The 19,812-nt window shown below is 43.8% G+C and overlaps 1 protein-coding gene across 5 annotated transcripts in view; it reads left to right on the forward strand.

Annotated features, from left to right (window-relative positions):
* Window positions 1–19,812, forward strand: part of aplp2 (amyloid beta (A4) precursor-like protein 2) — a 48,696-nt gene that overhangs the window by 12,262 nt on the left and 16,622 nt on the right. For all 5 annotated transcript variants that reach the window (XM_068584075.1, XM_068584077.1, XM_068584076.1 and 2 more), the window contains exons 2-4: window positions 11,413–11,586; window positions 13,023–13,152; window positions 18,332–18,444. In XM_068584075.1, the coding sequence (XP_068440176.1) occupies window positions 11,413–11,586; window positions 13,023–13,152; window positions 18,332–18,444 (417 nt within the window). The remainder of the gene's footprint in view (window positions 1–11,412; window positions 11,587–13,022; window positions 13,153–18,331; window positions 18,445–19,812) is intronic.

Consider the following 19,812-nt stretch of genomic DNA (forward strand, 5'->3'; position numbering starts at 1 on the left):
ATGGACAACACTGGTGGTGTGAGGAAATGTGTCGTAGGGAGAAGCTACGTAAAGTGAGGGAGGGAAAGAGGAGACGTGAGGACCTTTGCCCCGTGATGACAGAGTGGCTTAGCTATCTCTAACAACTGATATTTCTTCCCATGACTGCCCTTTGTTCACTTGGACCTGCATTATAAATATCTGAGCTGCACTTTGCATGAAATAATGGGCTCTTTGATTTGTGTCTCTGTAAAAACGCTTGTGCCGTAAAACCTCCCTTATGAAATTCCCATGACCATAACAGTTCTGTCTCCACAAAGACTTGTATTTATTAAGCTGTGTATTCAGTTCAAGCAAAAATATTTTTAAAAAAGCAATAAACCTGAAGTCCATTTCTTTCCTCAGCTCACTAGCTCCCTCACAGTAGCAGTACCTTTGCCCTGCTTGTGCTTTTAAACAATGCACTCGGTCATGTTCGCTGTGTGAAACAGGTGGGGGCTCTTGTCCTTGGTGGTACAATTATAACTCCTGTAACTCTCCAATGCAGACGGCTCTCAACTTCTCTTCGACTGCAACACAAAGTCATTCAGCAAGGAGCTACGATGGACAGTCCAATATGTGCAAACGCGGGTTCCTTCATTGTAACTTGAACGCCATACTTTTCTTTTTACCTTTGTGATTGTTAAAACGGACGATCGCAGCGGTGATAACTTTCCAGAGCTGTGAACTCCTGAGTCTGTGTTTTAAACTGATGTGAAGCGTTTCGGCATCTGATAAACCTTCAACTCGTGGATTCGTTGCTTCAACTGGACTTCATGTCTCAAAGGTACCTGAAGCGCCACAGCGCCTCAGACCCTTCCTTTGTTATAACCAGCTGGTGTAAGTGGTGTTTGCGTAAAGACCTCCTGAAGCTCATCACCGGCAGATGAAAAGAAGCAACTGTCAACACCATGTGTCACAGAGCGACACACAACACCAGGCCCGCGGGAGTCGCTCTGTAAACATTCCCAAAACAATGGCTGCAGTATGTGTCATCAAAATTAAGAAAGACAATACCGAAACCTACACAATATATTTCTACATTTCTGATATTTCTTGGACACCAACTAGTTGCATGCAATACCTTCCTAGATTTTACCAGGCTTGTGCACTACCCACTCTGAAACGATGATAACCGCAGTGTGAACCCGCTGTGGCAGCAAACCATTGCACATCAGAATCACTGTGAATCTTTAATGAGACACCGAGAATAAATGACTGCCACATGAGCAGGTTATTACCCTTTTTAATCAGTCTTCTGACAGAATTTTTCATTAAATAGAACAAAGTATATTACCTTTTAGCTCAATTTTTGCCTTAAAAAGTCCTTCTGAGCTCTCATTTATAAAACCTCTCAAGATGAGATATGGTTCTAATCTGGATGACACCACTTCACCAAAAAAGGTGGCAGAATCCTCGTGTTCATGAGGGTTTATTTCTTTCTCTGGAAAAGCTCTAGTGGCGAGAGCAGGCCTGGAAGACAAGACCCCACTGGTCCACCAACTGGAGCTTATAAATAGCCCAGACACACCTTCTCTCTGGTGAGAAGGCAGTGAGCCACAGGACGGGGAAAAAGTACTTTGCTCTAATTAACAGTGTTTTTACTCTTCTCTTGGCCTAGTATCTCTCCACTTCACTACGTTTACAATTACATGGCAGGCTTTTAGTTGAGACTCTTATCCACAGCCTCTTCAAATGAACTGGTGGAATAATTACGAGATCACGACGATTACAAGCAGCCGACAGCAAAGAGTGCAGAGGTGAGTGGAGGCCCGGCAGTATTCATGTCATACGACAATCATCCTTTAGGAGAGGTGTGTCAGGGATACGGGGGAAATGAGCTAAAGAGACACGTCGAAGGCTTCACTTTTTGATGCGAGCAATTTATAGCAAGCAGGGAAGAAAGAACAGAGCGAGAAGGTGACTGAACAGTGAGAGGGTGAGGGCTCTTCTTGAAGAGATGAATTTTCAGGCTGAAAATGTGAAGTGACTGTGAAGGCCCACTAAGTTCCCCGCTGCTCGACATTGTACTGGAAGCTTTGTGGGAAATTGGTCGTGTGATATAAGAGTAAAATCTTATTAAAAAAATACAGGTTGTTCTGCAATGCCTGCGCTGGACCAATAAAAACACTTTTAAGAGCAAACATTAATGAAAAACATTGTGCCACCCTCTTATTGCTACAACCGGTCATTTTAAACCCTCATACCAACTACAACTGTAACAACAAGTCGACGCACGATCGTCACAATAGACGTTACCATGAACTCTGATATCAGTTTTATTTACTGCTTCATTTGTGCATGACAGTATCCAAGTCGTTTCATTGACCTCGTTTCTATTTATGACGCCACTAAATATTGTTTCAAGTTTAATAATGCAAGAGAAAAGTATTCGCACATTCAAAACCAGTTTTTAATTCTTAAATTTTAGTTTCATGATGTTTAGGATCTGGTTGTACAACAAGATTGTTTATCCCCTTAAGGGAGAGCATTTGTTTTTCTAGTTACAATTTGGAGTGCGTGTAACAACACCTTTCATTACATTCCTACTTCCCACAATCCTTCACCTCTAATCCTGCAGAAGCAGACTGACTGTCACCCAGACGCTGGAGTTTCAGGTTTTCTATGTGGCACAAACTTGCTGTAACACATCCAAAAAGCCACTGTTGGGTTTAACTTTTCCTATTCAGGATTCCTCTCAGAAGTCAAGCTGTGACTTACTGTCTTGTAAATATTTTAAGAGAAACAAGCGGCAGTTGGCCCAGGAGCACATTGCTGAACAAACGGATGCACACTGCCATGGCAATGGGCACAGTTTGTTTGTTCAGGAGGGGACTGAGCAGAGGCACCGCTTTGTGTACTGTGCGTCTGTTATATGTGGGTGTGGGTGTGTCAGGGGAGATATTTGCAAACCTATGGAGCTGAGAGTCATTGTCTTGTGCAGCACGGTGTCGCTAAATGCACCAAACGGGGCAGAGCAGCGGTTCTTGTGAGTGTTGTCCTCTCACGACGCCTCTCTTCTCCCTCCTTGTCTCATATGCCAGTCTCTCACAACTGTGGCCTCATTCCCTCTTTCTCCATTATCATTTTTTCTCTTTCTGGAATCAGTGCTCTTCTCTTTTCTCTCCATCCCCCGCTGTCGCTGTGAGCTTCTGATTATCTATCTCCCTGCTTTCTCCTCCCGCCTCCCCTCGTTCTTCTCTGCTCCACTTCTTCAATCTGTCTCTCTCTCTTTCCCTCATGTTTCCCCTCTTCTCTCACTCTGTTTCCCCTCTGCCGCTCTTTCTTCTGCAGCCTCAATGTTCCTCTGTGTGAATAGCTGGGATGCCTTTGTAGAAGGTTTCCATAGTGACGGGCCATTTGAACAAGTTGTCATTCACGTCTGCTCGCTATAAGCGAGCAGACCGAGAGGCCATGTTATCTCCGCCTGACACACAGGCAGACCGACGCCACTCAATCACTGCAACCGTCAGCCTGGGAGCGAGCCGCGACCCAGATCCTAACCGGAGCCTCAATGCCAACGCGTCTGACTTCTGTTCACCTCCCGTCAGTGAGCGCGGCGACTCCACGGCGACGCTCGGTGACATCACGTTGCAGCTCAATCATTGTCCGTCCGGTTTATTTCAAGGTGGAACGTGTTGACTATTAACACCAGTAAGTAATTACCGCGAAAAATAATCCCGTTTTTAATTTGCAGTTAATACAAAAATACTCTGTTTCCATTCAAGCAAGTCAAAATAGTTAAGACAAGGACGGCTTATGAGTTTGTGCGTCTTTTTGCTCTCAAAAACAATGCGGACACGAACCCCCTTTGAGATAGGAATCGCAGAGATTTCTGGGAGATGGAGTTTAAGCTTGAGGAAACATTTGGATTGTTTATTCCGTCTGTGTGTATTTGAACATTGGAGTAAAAACCTCAATGAGTTCTCTTACTTAAATACAGTAGGAAACCGCCTATAGTAACAGCAATCAACCGCTTATATGGCTCATATAGCTGATTTTACCTTGTTTTGTCGACTCAAACGTCAAGAAACAGTCATGGCCGCTAGCGATGAAGACAGACGACAAATACACACACAGCTGTTGTTGAGACAGTTGAATCTGTGTCAGAAACTATTAGCCAGTGATTATCATGATAATAATATTATGGATTTGTGTTGTTTGTAGTAGCGTGTGTAGTGTTATTAGTTGTAATTGTGGGATCAATGCATGGAGTGAGGACGAGCACATTCAACTCAGTAGGCCTCATTCAGTTTATTGTCTTTAAGGTAGACCTTAAAGACATGCACTTAGCGGTACAGTTGAAATCAAATGATACAGAACTATTATTGAGTTACTGAGAAGGTGGCAGGATAATCTGATGACAGTTCACTGACATGAGGAGTCAACGATGTAGAAATGTCCTTACTGAGTCTCTATCAGACCCTTCATCACTGAGACCTCTCCGAGCTCGATCAACTCCTTTTCCCTCTGAAATAGTTGCAGTGGATTGAGACATAAACATACAACACACGGCTGCGTCCACGGTCTCTGCAGTGTTTCACACTGTCTCATTAACAAAGGCACGTTCAATCAAGCACAGGTTCAGCGGAAAGGATTACAAATAGGTTTAGCGTCTGAACCGAGGCTCGTACCGGCGGGTCTGCTCCCCTGTAACAAGGTGAGGGAGAAGGAACAGCAGACCTTCCTCATCCGTCTGGTCCCGTCTGGCTATGAATGATGGGAGGTTAATGAGCCAAGCAGAGGTGGCTGCTCGTGAACTGAAACATTATGTTTAGCTTTCTGTGGGGCATCTCTCTGTCACCGCAAACTCTGACAATCCCAGGACACACAAGAGCTTACAAATGAATCTCACGGTCCCCTTTGAACACGTGTAGGAAACAGTTTACATACAATTTATGAGTTTGAACTGCATGAAGATGTCCATGTCATTGACTTTTTTCGTTCTTAAATATCTACGCACATTCCCCTAAATGTTATCTTTTAAGAAACTGGCTTTCCCAGAAGTGGAAAGTGTCTTTCTTTAAAGAAGAAAAGGAATCCCACGCTGCGTTCACGTGGTACAGTAAATTTCACAGATTTATGTGGTTTTCTTTGGCAGTAAAGTGGCACTGATTGGACTCCACTGTTCCCCAAACTGTGGGAGCGGTGACTTCAATTGGGCGTTTCAAGAGCAGTCTCTGACACTTCAAAAGGTGAAGACAAAAGGCCATTTCACTGACACAGAGGAGCTCATTTGCATTGCAGCGAGGGGTTGCCCTTTTGATTCAGAGTCTAAGGACACGACACCTTTTTCCTTCTATTATTCTGCTTTTACTGTCTGCCCTTTTAAAGGGTGGGAGGTGGTGGAGGTGTTTGGTCAGTAGGAAAATGTCACAGTCCCCCTCGTCTGTTATCTGTCGCTGGTGGGCTGTTTGGGTAGTGTGATGCTTTCAGTGGCTCAGGCCCCGGCCTTCCCATCGGCTTCACACCAATGTCATTCTGCATGTGTTGTCTGGATATTATAAATGCCAAACAATATCTAAATACGACTTCTCAAACGAGAAGATGAACCATCTTTTTATTTGATTGTTGGATTGTTGGTTGGACCAAACAAGACATGTGAAGATGTTGCCTTGGAGAAAAGGAACTGGCGAAGGGCATTTTTCCACACTTTTTAAATTAATCAGTTTATCCAAAAAGATAATCGGCAGATTATCCAATAATGTCAATGATAGTAACTTCTGACACAAAACTGTTCAGTCAATGAGGTCATTGTTTGATTGCCACTACTAAACACCAGGATTGCCAAACACTGGAAGAAAAACACTTGAAACTAAGGCTGCAACGAAGCAACTAAGGCAGACGACATGGAAACCACACAGGATGAATATACAAGGAACTAATTAAACGGAGGGGGGGAGATAAAAGACAAAGGCGGGAAGTAAATTAAGAGATTACACATGCGGAGAGTGACTATCAAAATAAAACAGGAAATAAACCTTAGGGCCTGTGCTTTGTGCTTTAATTATTCTGTGCCACAATTTTCACAAAACCAAATGAATCAAGAGCAACGCTGTGCTGAGCAGCCAGCGGTGGGAAGCGGCTCACTTCACTGCAGCGACGGCAGAGCAGCTTTCATGTCAATGCACTCGAGTTAAGCTGCTCTCCGAATTCTTAAACATTAAAAACAATAAACACCAAAGTCTGTATAACATTTCCTTCATTTTAGAGCAAACATTGGCGGGAGGCTGACCCACATCCTTCTGTACTAAGGATACACAAGTATGCTAAGTAACGAGGCTATTAAAGCACATGAAAATGTCTAATTTTTCACTTTTCCCCATCCTCCATTTTTGAACAGTTGAAAACATCAAGAAAAAACTTTGGGATGTCTTTAAACAATCAGAAATTGTAGCACATGGCAAAGTATTTAATGCTCCATTCCCTCCGTAAGTATTGTGGTTATTTATTTTTTATCAGGCATTAAATTGTAAACATTGTGTTTTTAAACTATCCAACAGGGAAATTCCATTTTTAAGAAGCAATAAACACTCGACTCAATAAAAAAGAAGTTGCCATTCAAAAAGCTGTTCTACAAACACTGAAATAGAAGCTAATGAAGAAATAAACAATGCTTTAATCGCTCCCTCATACACGTCAACACGTTTTATTGCAAGCAACAAGAAAAAGGAAATCAATGTTCATTTTGTGTCCACACGTATTGTAAATACATCACATACAGAAGTGCGTGTGTGTGGCTTTCTCACCGCTGCCTATCTTGTTTAAGTATTAACTCACCACATGGATGGATTAGGTGGATTAACGGTGCCAGGCATTTCTCTGCAGTCACATGGACACTAAGCATTCTGGGAACCCACGTGTTTTGACCGGTGCCTCATTCTGGAGCTGCTTTTATGAAGGGCCAGACTGTCTGGGAGGCGTCAGCATACCTCTACCAGAGTGAATCTAGTTGCCACTGATCAGGGAGGCCTGCGGACGAGTCCACAGTGAAGCTCTGTTTTTTTTGTTTTGTATGCAACGCAGGCGATTCATCAGAAGTTATGTTTGTCTGAAATGTCAGCCAGACGCAACCACCTAACCTGTTCATTAGTCTGTGACAGAGGAGTTTTGTGTTTGGTTTGTTTTGGCTTTTTCAAAGTCTCTGTGTGTGTTTTGGAGGATCATAACGAGGGCTCGAGCCCAGGTGTTTTGAACGTCACGCCGCTCATTTATTTATTTACCCTTCACCAATATCCTCTTGTAGTGTGTCCTGAGTTCACACACTGCTAATCATGCTGCCCTGAGTGATTGACCTGAGACCACACACACACACACACACGCACACACACACACACACACACACACACACTTAGGCACACACAGATTGGATTAGTCTCTTTGGAGTTTGCCAGATGCTGTGTGGGAGGTCATGTAATAACTGACCCGTACTGGTCCAGGAGGAATTTTCTAAAAACGTATGAAGGAATCTGACTGTGAATTATAAGTTTGAGCCAGTAGTTGTAGTCGTTTTCTATCATGTTTTGCTGCTGACTGCATGCAATCTGCATAATCAGCATGTGTACAAAATGTGTGATTTCGGGCAATACAAAATCAATGTAATTGGATGGTTGAAGGTACCGGGCTTCTCTTCCTTCTTTTGAATCTTTCCTTTAAAGGGACTGTTTCCCGCTTTTTATTGTTTTTGTAAAACTTTCAAAATGATCTAGTGTTTTTTCATTGCGCCGATGTCCAGCACTCTCACATAATGAACGCGTTCATTTACACACTGCTCGCTGTCAGTCATCCACAGGCAGAAATGAATTGTCATTAAAGATACAGACGTGTGATAATCTGTCTGTTGGGAGGATTAAAAGGAGTTCAGTTTGTGTGTGCATGCCATGCTCCATGGGTTTTGTTTTTCTTCTGACGAGCACTGTCGTGTCTCAGCTTGTTTTATGTGAAACCGGGCTCGGAACACAGAGCAAGCTAATAAAACGTGTTTGTGTGCTTGAGGCAGACTGGGAAAGCAGCAACAGACTGGTGTGTTTGCAGTAAAGAGTGAAAATGAGCGAAGTGATCCTCAACCCACATAGCTCTTGACAAGCGTCTGTGGTGGCAGGCTTGTCTCCCCCGCGTTCACGGCGCCTCGCAGCGTTTTTTATTGCATTACAGTCTCCGCTCATTTGAGAATAATATGTCAAGACGGGACATAAGCCAATCAGTGCATGTTGCCTGCTGCTATTGTCTATTTAACCTATTAATCAGTGTTTCCCCCCACACTGACTGCCTCTCCCCTTTTCCCAACTTCCACTCCCTCTCCCTCTTTTGTCTCTCCATCTGACTTGCTAAACCTCCACATAGCAGCAGGTGTTCACATTTACACATCATGTAACATCTCATGGTGAGTCAGTAGTGAGAGATGGGTGCCCGATGACTATGCTTTTTAGGTGTGGTGCCATATTTCTCTCTTAAATGTGTGTTTGTGTGTGTCTAGACCAAAACAAGAGCTGTAACTCAAGAAAAAGCAGAACAGTCAATGAAAACACATTGTTCTTAACTATGTTTTGTTGACTAAATCTCCAAAGGACTTTTTTACTGGAAGTATTTTTACATCCACATCACACCCTTCTCTCTCCCCGTAACCTGTCGAAATGTTGATGATGACTCATCTTTTTGATCTCAGTTGGTAAAATGTGATTACAGATCTTGTGGCAATACACCCAACCCTTCTCTTCACATAAAAACTTGGCTGGCGCTGACAATTACATGAGTCTGAAGGTGTGTACTTAGGTGTTGGTTTGATCATCAATGTCATCAGCAGCTAGATCAACCTAACTTTATTTCGGGGAGTTTTCCATGATCCGATGAGAGGTCCCGGGACGTGGATGTCATGTGTACAGATTGAGGCAAATTCTGTTTTTGGGATTTATATAAAATAAACTGAATTGAAACCCAGAAGCAAATTACTGTCAAAGTTATTTCATGTGACCTTTAGGGAAGAGTCCAGGAGCATCAAATAACAGCAAAACAAGACCAAAACTCTGTGGCATGTACTCTGCAGTGATCCAAAGCTCCCATCTGAATCAGAATAACTTTTCTAACTATTTCTTCTCATCTCTTCTCCTGATTCCATTTCAGCGGCCTTCGCTGCCCGACGGAACAAATCCGTCTGGGATGATGTAAAATAAATTGTAGGGATGACATTTGTTGTGTGCTCCACTGGTCTTGAAATACATTTCTCTGTCGCTGTTATCCAAGTCTGAGTCACGACCCAGGACAAGCTTTGAGATGAGGCCAAAACGCCGAACACGTCTCAAGAACAAAGTTGATTGTCCAGTCTGTTTACCTGAGGCCAGCCATCGCTCTGGTTCAGGTATTGGTGATGAGCCATGGACCACAGACGGATTTCTTCTGCCCTGCTGTTCCCCCTCAAGCCTTTGTGTCTGTGTGTTTCACTCTGTGTGTGTCTCTCAGCTCCCCCATCCCCATGGCGCTTTTCTTTGTGCAAGTCTGACCCAGAGCAGCTCTTTTCTTAAGTACTAAACAGGCATGTGACTGCAGATTTAAGACAGTGGTACAAACCTCCTCCACTCTGCCTCCACTGTGTTTTGTTGCAGTTGATGAGTTCAAGACACACTGAGACTTTATGTCTCTAGTGCAGTCAAAGGGCCGTAGAAAAGCCTCCAACACTTGTTTTTCCCGGCCGCAGAGTCTAGTTGTGGTCAGGCTGTCACTACCTCCCTTGTCTTCCTCCCTAACGTGCTTCTCTGTGTCCTTCATTGCCTCCCCACCTCCCTGCTTCTCACCCCACCTCCCGAGCCAATCTCACAAAGGAATGAGAGGGAGGCGAGCAAACAAGCCTGTGGTGGTGCAGAGAGGGAGGAGTGCGGCGGCACAAAGACACGGAGATGGAGGAAGAAGGGGAATGAGGTTGAATCTGAAGCTGTCGTGCCTCGAGGACCAAATCAAGAAAGTCCAGTGTGTGTGTGTGTGTGTGTGTGTTCGCTTGCCTACATGATCGAACATGTGCATGTGTGGCTGGCGTATATGTGTTTGCGCGGGCACCAAAGAGCTTGTGCGGCTGAATATATGCATGTGGCTGGAGCTGTATTCAGTTTACGTGCATGCGTGCAGACTCAGCTCTGGCTGGCTGTGCGGCTCATCACACGATACAGCCAACTGCTGATTACACAGCACTTGTTTTGTCCTCGCTCTACTCTGTTCTGCGACTATTATCAACCCGGGAGCCTGCGCAGAATTAGATGGAAAGCTTTGTCTAACGCACTGTTCCTCAAGACTCCACTTCAGCTGGTTTCTCCTTGGCTCTGCGCTGCAGAGGACACCACTGCATGCGTCTCGGTCAGACAACACTCCCCGCTCACTCCCTTGATCTCTCTATGGGGCTAAAGCCTGTTTACCCAGCCTGATGACATTATGACAATCAAGAGGGGATCAGTTCCGTTCCACTTCCTGTCTGGAGGCTCCCTGGTGTGTGTTTTGCGATAGTTTGGCATGCAGAGCTACATCGCCTGACTGATTCATAAGAGTTTCCCGTGCTGTGACGCCACAGCATCAGGCGAGTGTTAGCAGGCCGTGACTTATTGTCTCAATGAGGAGATGATGAGTTGACTGATGCAGGCACTGCCCTGTGTCAAGGGATTACGCAGTAGTTTCGGAGAGTTGGTGTCCATCTTCTATGCAGGGTGGTTGTATAGTGAGGGGTGTTCCTGCTTCCTGAGGGCTAAATGACGACAGGAAGGACAACGGGTGAAAGATAGCAGATTTCCTCTTTTAGTATAGCAGTACAGCAGTAGTATAGTCAGTGCCATCAGTGTTTACCTTGAAGAATAAATGATCTATTCTTTGTTGAAAGACTTCGGTCCCAGGAGACCTGGATGAGTGAAGCTCTGCCCTCAACTAGGAATGTCCTGGTTTTTGAGGCATGACGGACTGCAGTTTTTTCTCTACTCCCTTTCTCTCTGCGCGGAGCCTCTCACTCACTCAATGGGCACTGGAGCAAAAAACCTTGTGCACAAATCCAATCAAACCCTTACTTGTTTAACCATCAACCAAGCCAAACATTCCCGAGGTGCAATTAATTTGTCTCCTGTCTGAGCCTCCCTGCTCTCGGCACTGCAGCGTTGAGTCACAGTAGCAGCCAAGCATTGACGGGCAGTTCTGATGTTGCTCCATCACACCGAGCACAGTTATCCGTTGCAGTACATGAGCTGAAAACCTAAAGGATTCAGACTCCTAAAGAAGTTTATGAGAAAAGTGAGACGGGCAGACCGTGTCTCTGAAGTCAAGTTAGCCATAATACTACCCAGCTTTTATGGTCTCTGTAATTATTGAGTGCATTAACCCCAATCTCTCTCTCTCTGTCTCTCTCTCTCTTCCTTTGTCTGTCTACAGGCGCTAGCAGCCAATGCAGGCACAGGGTTTGCCGTGGCGGAGCCACAAGTGGCAATGTTCTGCGGAAAGCTCAACATGCATGTCAACATTCAGACCGGCCGCTGGGTACCCGACCCATCTGGAAGCCAGAGCTGCGTCGGAACCAAAGAGGGCGTGCTGCAGTACTGCCAGGAGGTGAGTCACTGACATAGACACATCTCTAATCTCTTTCCCATCTGTCTCAGCGACGTGGTGATATTCAAGTGCCAAAGCTAAAGTTATAAAAGGGCAGAAACGGTGGGTTGTCATCATGGTTGCAGCCAAGGAAATTACTTGAAGGTGGAGGTCTTCATCCATGTACAGAAGTGCAATTATTCTTTAATTGTATTACATGTTCTTGACATGATGTGAGATTTACAAAAAGATTTTGCTTTAGATGTAAATTTAAATATGCAATATTCGTTTTATGTAAAGGCCCCCATTTTGAAATATCTAGTTGAGTATTAAGTCTTAAGTTTTGCTGTTTAGGGTAGATGGACTGGAGTTTTATAAAGCGCCTCGCTAATATAAAGATCACTCAAAGCACTATACACTGCACACACACACACACACACACACATGCACACACATGTATACACTGATGCCAGATGCTGTCATGAAATAAATTCACACACACTCACACTTACAATTTGTGTTCGGTATCTTGTCCCCAAGGACACTTTGACTTTGAAGGACACTTTGAAACGCTCTACCTGGAAGCCACAGCTGCCCCTCATTTATTTTGAGAGTTGCCGACAGATTTTGTTGCATTTAGTAACATTTAGTTGTTTCCTTGTTTTCAGTTGTTGCTATAAGATCAAATAACTGCAGGTAGATTGTATCAACCCAATCTCACGGGAGTACCTTGAAATAGTCACAAAAAGTATTCTATTTATTTGTGTATGTGAAAACGTCACTAGGTTTAGGGAAAGCTCACTGTACAACAACACTTTGGGACTTGAACACTGGTGTGCTGGTTCAATTCCCCGTGTTTGTTGGACCCATCCACCTCGACACCCGTCGACCAAAGTTTTCCCCAGTGTGTAACACTACTTCACCAGCTCTGGCTGTTGCATAGACCTGTGTAAGTGTTTGATTTGTGTCAGTTTTCTTTTCACTGTGATTTGTCATGTGAGAGACTATTGAGCTGCTCCTGAAAGACAGACATGATTTAAAGTACAGTGGGTGGCATTTCAATTAGCAGTTCCTGTAACTATCATTTTCTCTCGCTGCTAGCTGTCTTTCATCACATGGATATTCTGCCTCTTAATGACCTGTTCCTACTGCATCTCCTAAACCCAGTAGCTCATTTTATTTTGCAGCTGTCCAAGAAAAAAAGCAGGGTTGTATATTTTCAAGAAACCTTCCCCACAAGCTTCAGTTACATTTATTGATGACATTTTGATGGCATTTCGGGAAAGTGTAAATTGTGTGCTCATTTATGGTCGAGCAGATGGCATCTAGAGAATATAAAGCGTGGTTGAAAGAATCCTACTGGAGCTCTACTTATCACCGCTCTCGCTCTCTCTCTCACACATACAAAATACCTCGCTCATTATTTAGTACACACTCTCTGCTGCTTCTTCCAACAGATGTATCCCGAGCTCCAAATCACAAACGTGGTGGAAGCCAACCAGCCAATCCGAATTGAGAACTGGTGCAAGAAGGAGAAGAAGGTGTGCAAAGGACACGCCCACATTGTGGTGCCTTACAAATGCTTAGGTAAGCTTTTACTTTCATGAGTAGTTCAAGTGCCGGCGGGAAACCACTTTGGTGGCTGTAAAGGACCCTTCATGTCAAGTGTGTCCCATCCCCCTCTTCTATAGCGGTCCTTCATTCAATGTAGAGAAAGAATACATGATGATACACAAAGAGCAATATCGCGTCTGATCCAGATGACTAATCCTTGCCTTCAGCTGCAGATTGAGCAAATCCCGGCTGGATGTGAGCTAATGTTAATGGATGCCAAAGGGGAGGGGGCATTATTGCTGGGGAGGCTTGTTGAGCAATAAAGCACAATCTTATTTCCCCCCTCAGACAGTGGCCATAAACTCACACAGACACACAGGGTCAGCGAGAGGGAGGTCTGTGAGGAGGCCTGCTTTATTACTCCCCATTTCTCCATTTGCCTGTGCTATCAGACACACCTCTCTTCCTCCTTTGTCTCCTGCAGCCTCAATGTAATCAGCAGTGGCAACATGGATATATCCTGGTTTATTAAATGTCAAATAGCGCCTCAGACTTTGCAGGCCACATGTCTCTATGCTCCCTAACTTATAAAACCACAGCACACTCCTGCTGCCTCGGAGGATTGCAATAAGAGAGAAATTCAGCTCTGAAACAGGACTATTCTTTGTACTTGTCCAGCTATGTTAGGAAGGAAGAAACATCTTCCTCTATGCTGCAAATACTTCCCGGCACCCTACCTCTGTCCAAAAGCCTCTTGCTGATTGAGTTGTGCCGCTTTCTGGGGGAAAAGCCATTAGCAGTCGCAGTGGACTGTGAAATGGGCGACCATTCAAGAGCGTTTTTGGCAAATGCAGAGAGGAGGCTTTTGGGAAATTCATGGGACAGCAAACACCACAACTGGAGTAGCTACTCTTTTTGGCTGAGACAGGAATACAGATGAGAAAAGTTGCAGAGTCGGACTCCAGTGTTCCCTCAGTTTGCTCTCATCTTACATCCTGGAGCTGTTTCCCTCTGACTACCTGCCACACCTGATAGCCTGTGACTTCACTGGGGCCGACTGTTGCCTTCATCAACAAACCAAGATCTCTGATCCTGATTCAGCAACAGCACCATGTAATTGAAAGAATCAAATTACCTAATTGAATAGCTAAATTGCTTGTTCTCGGACATTGTTTGTCATCGTTGATAGCTGCGCTCTCATGCCTCATCAAATTACAAAGGCCTTCTTGGCTACTCTGCTGATTTGCAAATGAGGTGTCTGGTCAGAGAGAACAGAGAAGACAGATGGAGAAGGAGCAATAAACATAAGGTGTTGGCGAGAAGAAGGCTTCTGCTTAATTATGTAATGGAGCATGTAAGGGGCTTAATTGGAGGGCTCTGATCGTATGCTACAAGCCACAGGAGGCCTCTGCCAACTCACAATGCCTATCATCTGCAGACCTCTCTATCATATTAAGCCCGATGAGGTGTCCTTTTGAATTATTAACTATTCGTGATGTTCACATAGTGTTGCAGAAAAGTGGACATCAGAGGTTCTGCCTCATATTCATCAGTGTAGATTATGTATTGGAGAATGAAAAAGAAATCAAATAGACCAAAGGGAGAGGGATCTAGCTTGAAGGATGTGATTAAAAGGGCCAGACCAGCACCCATGTCAAGTTAATAGGTCTATATTAATAATGGAAGCGCTCAGTGTAGAAAGGGAGAGATGGGTTATACTGTTTCCCATCTTTCTATGCAACGGCTCAGTCTCAGAGCCACAATCCCTGTTCCCTGTCCCCAAACAATGGCATTGGAAATGAGTGTGGTTTTTGTCCCATGGCACTTTAATCCCTGCAGCATGATGTCTTTGTTAAACAGCAGAGGATTATTTTGGAGATTTTTTTTTCCATTATTATGTCTAGAATGGTTAGAACAGTCAGTGGCATTTGTGTGACTTTTTAAATTGTGTGGGAAACACACTGGGAGGGTACAGACTGCATGCTTCTTGCTGACAAAGTACATGTGTGCAAAAACATTTTCTGGGTAAATATATTGATATAGATCTTTCAAAAGACATATTTTATATTTAGATAATATTGCTTTATGAGTAGAGCTATTGCTGTTGATAGCTGTCAGCAATATATCATATTCTTAGCTCTGATCTCAACCTTTTCAGTAACAAAGTTCCTTCAGGCAGAGATTTGATCAAAACTGAAATATGTAACATGACCCATACTTTGCTTTTCCTGTTGACTATTTAATGAAGGTGCAGCGCGCACAACGACAACTCCTGATATCGTCACAAGGGCTGGGTCTTGAGATGGGAATAAGTTGATAAGGGATACACAACCAGACTTGTTTTAAGAGCTCCACACCTCTGACTCGACACACTCCTATGCATCTGGAAATGTTTGGAAATTAAATATGCCTGGATTTTGATCAAGTGTTGTGGACAAGAATGTGATCACTGTCCTTCACAATTGTAAGATTGTGTGACAGTATAACATATTTAACCATGTGTGAAAGGTTAGCTAAAGGTAAGACTTGGGAAAGTCCTAAAGTGTTGGTTAAGGCTCGGTGTTATAAAAATGATATTAACAATGAAAATGTTATTTCTATTATGTAACACCAACCTCCAGCTTCTTCCAGGTTTCAGTCACGTCTCCCCCATTTAGTCCTTTCATGATGGCGGATCAGATGTTTTCTACTTTAACGGTCCAGTCCATGATGCAAATGTAACCAAAGGGGCAGCCACACTGTCAGAAATCAAAATCACGAGACTGGAGCCTGATGTCCTTCTCAAACTGTATGGCAAGAACCGACACGAGACAACAGTTACACTTACATTAGTGTTAATAAATAATCAGTATTGTCTGAGGAACGCATAATACGGATATAATCTATCGCAAATTAAATCTTTAAGTGCACTTTCATGTTCAGATCTCACACTGATTACACTAAATTGAATTACAGCAGGCTTCCTGTGGAAAGTCCTTGAAACACAATAGCCGTGCTGCCGATGAGCAGATTTTGGTCGGTGCTTAATTTAATTCGTCGCCTCCGAGTACTGAAGGTATCATTGGTGCATCGGGTGTATTCTTACCTTCACACCACCGAGAGATGCCGGCAGTGCAGACAATTCTCTGGACTGGAGAGTGTTAGTGAGGTTGTCTGATTGGCGGAAGGTTAAAGGAAAGGCGGATGAATATAGCAGGTGGAGAGGAGGTCACAGAGAAAGAGGAGTGTATATGCTCTCGTACACAATCACACGCACAGAAACACACCGAGCAGGAGTGCTTGCGAGGCACAGCTGCTCTCCAAACACCACCATCCATCACCCACTGCAGTGTGACTGCATATGGCGTCTGCTTGAGACCCACTCTACTACCTCACAAGCAAAGCAACCTGGGAAGGGGAAAGAGGGAGACAGAGATGAAATGAAGAGACTGTGTGTGTGTGTGAGTGTGTGTGTGAGTCTGTGAGTGAGTGAATCAGTTAGCATCCGGTGTGCAGGATATGGAGCTGAAGGTTACCGGGAGTCAGTCTCTCTCTACTTCTCTCTGGGTGTGAAGAGAGGAGAGAGGGAGGTGGGCACCAGAAGACATTTTAAGATCCGTTTACTTCGGCAAAAGTAGCAATAAAACCACATAAAGTGACTATTACAAAGAAAGCTATGCGATCAAAATGTGACTTATATAAATGTAGTAAATTATTATTATTATTAAAACTAAAAGCACATGCAGAATGGACACTTTTAAAGTGTTATTGAATGTTTTATATTATATTATGCTCTTTAAATGCCACAGCAAGCCAATATGGAGGTTAATATAAGCTTAATGTACTGTTGGGTAGTTTAGGCAAGCTATAACAACGCATCATACTTTATAAGCTGGTCATGGCTTAAACATTTCAAATTCGTAATTTGCAAAGACAATAAAGCTGCCAAATAAATTGAATATTAATACAATATTACCTGCTAAAGTGTAGTAAATTAAAAGTAGGTTTAGGAGAATGAGCTGAGTGTTTATCACTCAAAGGCTAAATGTGTTGTTTTAGTCCTGCGCCCCAGTATTTTCTATTTAAAACAACAACAATACAAATAGAAAAAAATGTTCTTATTTGACAAGCTGCAGGAACCAAACAAGGTTTAGCATGTGCAATGACAACATGTGTAGCTGTATTCAAGTACAGTACTCGATTAAACGTGGGGGATGAAGGGGTTACTGTATCTTCTGGGTGGAGATGAGAAGCAGCTGCTGAGCCTTTTGCTATTTCCAGCTCTCTTCCTATCCTACCCTCTCATTTTCCAAAACACTGCTTTTTCACCCTCTGCCGGCCGGCCTCGCCTGGCTCGTATGAAGCGATCCAGCAGCTCTGCCTGAGGCCGAGGTCCCGGCAAACCACTAAATGAGCGGTTATAAGACGGCTCCCAGCTCTCACCGTGAAACCTCTCGAGTTCAGACCCTCATTGGTCTGTTTTCAGTCCGCCCATTGCTCAGCCACTCGGATCTGGACTTTACCCCAAACCTTCTGTTCATCCCTTCCTCTCTCTCTCTCTCTCCGCCCGGATTTCCATCCGTTTCTGACGGCAGTGTTTCTTACTGAGCGTCTCGTCACACTGCCAGCCAATAAGCACTCGCTGTCCTTTTTAATCTTTCGTATGACCTCTGCGCCATATGCTTACACACACGCAGGGGTTTCAACCAGCAGCTATTCATAGGAATTCACAAGATACCTTTCATGTCATTTATTTTTCCCAAGATCTGCTTTCCGTCAGCTCGTCCTATGAATAAAACATCACCGAATTGAATTCATCAAGGAAATGATATCATTGACCTGCAGGGAGAGTACCTTAAAAGAGTCGGCGTGAAACCTGATTTTCTCCTCTGCCATTTTGATTGCAGAGTTATAGGTTTGGCTCCAGAGCTGAGATGAATCCCTCTTGGCTTCAGGTGCACTGGCAGATGTTCAAGTGTCAAATGCCCTTTCTGTTATACTGCCGTAATGAAATGTAAAGGACCAGGCATCTATGAATTATTGAATCGTGCCCTTTTTTCCCACTCCTCTTATCTGCTATTCCTTTTTTTAGTCTCTCGAGACAAGTTATTGTCTATAACCCTGGCTCTGTTGTTAAGCAGTGACCCTGACAGGTCAGGTAATCTTTTCAGTTTTCTCACAGATTGCCGGTGTGACTAACAGGCGTGTTGGTCCGTGTGATTTGCTGTTACAGTGGGCGAGTTTGTGAGTGACGTACTTCTGGTTCCAGAGAAGTGCAAGTTCTTCCACAAGGAGCGTATGGACATGTGCGTCAGCCATCAGCAGTGGCACAGTGTGGCCAAAGAGGTAAGGAAGGAATTACTTCATGGGAAACAGTGGGAGGCTGAATGTCCGAGATAGCGGCGCAATGGAAACCAAACGTTGTGAGAGGAAGAGGAAATGTTCAGCATCAATTTGACCTTTTTAGAAATTAAACTAAACAGATGTTTTGTCCCTTCTCGCTGTCATTACGATCACACTGTTATTGCTTTCCAATCTTTCCTATTCCCTTCTTAATATCTTTCCACCTGCCTCTGTGAGAGGCTTCAGGCTGGCTGAGAGCCCTTACAAATCAGCTCCTAATCAGATTAGTGTTTTGCCTGTAATGCAGCTAATCCTCCATAGCAGCTTCATAGCTGGCCCTTGGGGGCCTCTCTGACGACGACGTTCTGCTCTTGTCTCTCCCTGCCTCGTGCTTCATGACTACTCTTACAAATCCGAGTATCATCTGCAGCCTTAGATGGTGTGACATCCCAAACGACCTACATTCAGTAACACATTTCTTACAGCCGAGCAGTAAGAAATGTTACCGGTGGGAAAATCTGGGTTAGAAAAATGACTCCAAAACAATCTCAGTTCCTTCGACAACTGACTCTGAGTTCTTAAACAGGCCGTTTCTCAGCAGCCATCAGCTGCTATGTGAAGCACAGCATTGTTGAAAAATAGCACTTCAGTTAAAGGACTGCTTGACATTTTGGAAGTGTGGCCCATTAATGGTTTTAGTCAGTATGTGACAAGAGAACGAGCAACTCAATCATTTGTGTGTTAGTATTCTGGTGGATAGATGCAGGAGATTAGCTAGTATACACCTGCCAAGATATGTAAACCTAAAAGATAATGATTGACATTTAACATACATAATATAATCATGAAAAGTTATGCACAGGTGAACATTGGATTACAAACCAGGATTTCTTTCTGACTTTTTTCTTTGACTTGAGGGTTGTGATGTGTTCATACTTTACTGGTTTTTGTAGCTTTGTTGCTTGAAAGGAAAAGGTTTAAACAACATGTGGGGGGGGGGGGACATTTGACCTTTTTTAAAGTAGAACATTTGACCCTCAAAGTAGCATTCTTACATGAACCGTGTTTTATGCTTGAGACAAGAGTACATCATGGACTACAAGCTGCAGGTAATGCTGTCTTCTTGCAGAGTACCACGTCTCTTTTTAGTGCTAGTATATTAAAATTGGGGTATTCATGGTCTCAAATCTATACAAAACAAAAGCTAAGAAACATTAATAGAGCATGTCATCAATATCACTTGACTAGAATGAAACGTCCGCAGTTTCCTCCCACTGGGACTCCCACTCTCCTCCATCTGTCGACGTTGTCCTTTCCCTTGATGAATAAAGGTTAAACAAATGTCACCTTGTCAAAGCTACAGTTGATACG

The sequence above is a fragment of the Clinocottus analis genome, unplaced genomic scaffold (genome assembly GCF_023055335.1).
Source record: "Clinocottus analis isolate CAN_PGR_092001 unplaced genomic scaffold, fCliAna1.0.p SCAF_2, whole genome shotgun sequence".
NCBI lineage: Eukaryota > Metazoa > Chordata > Actinopteri > Perciformes > Cottidae > Clinocottus > Clinocottus analis.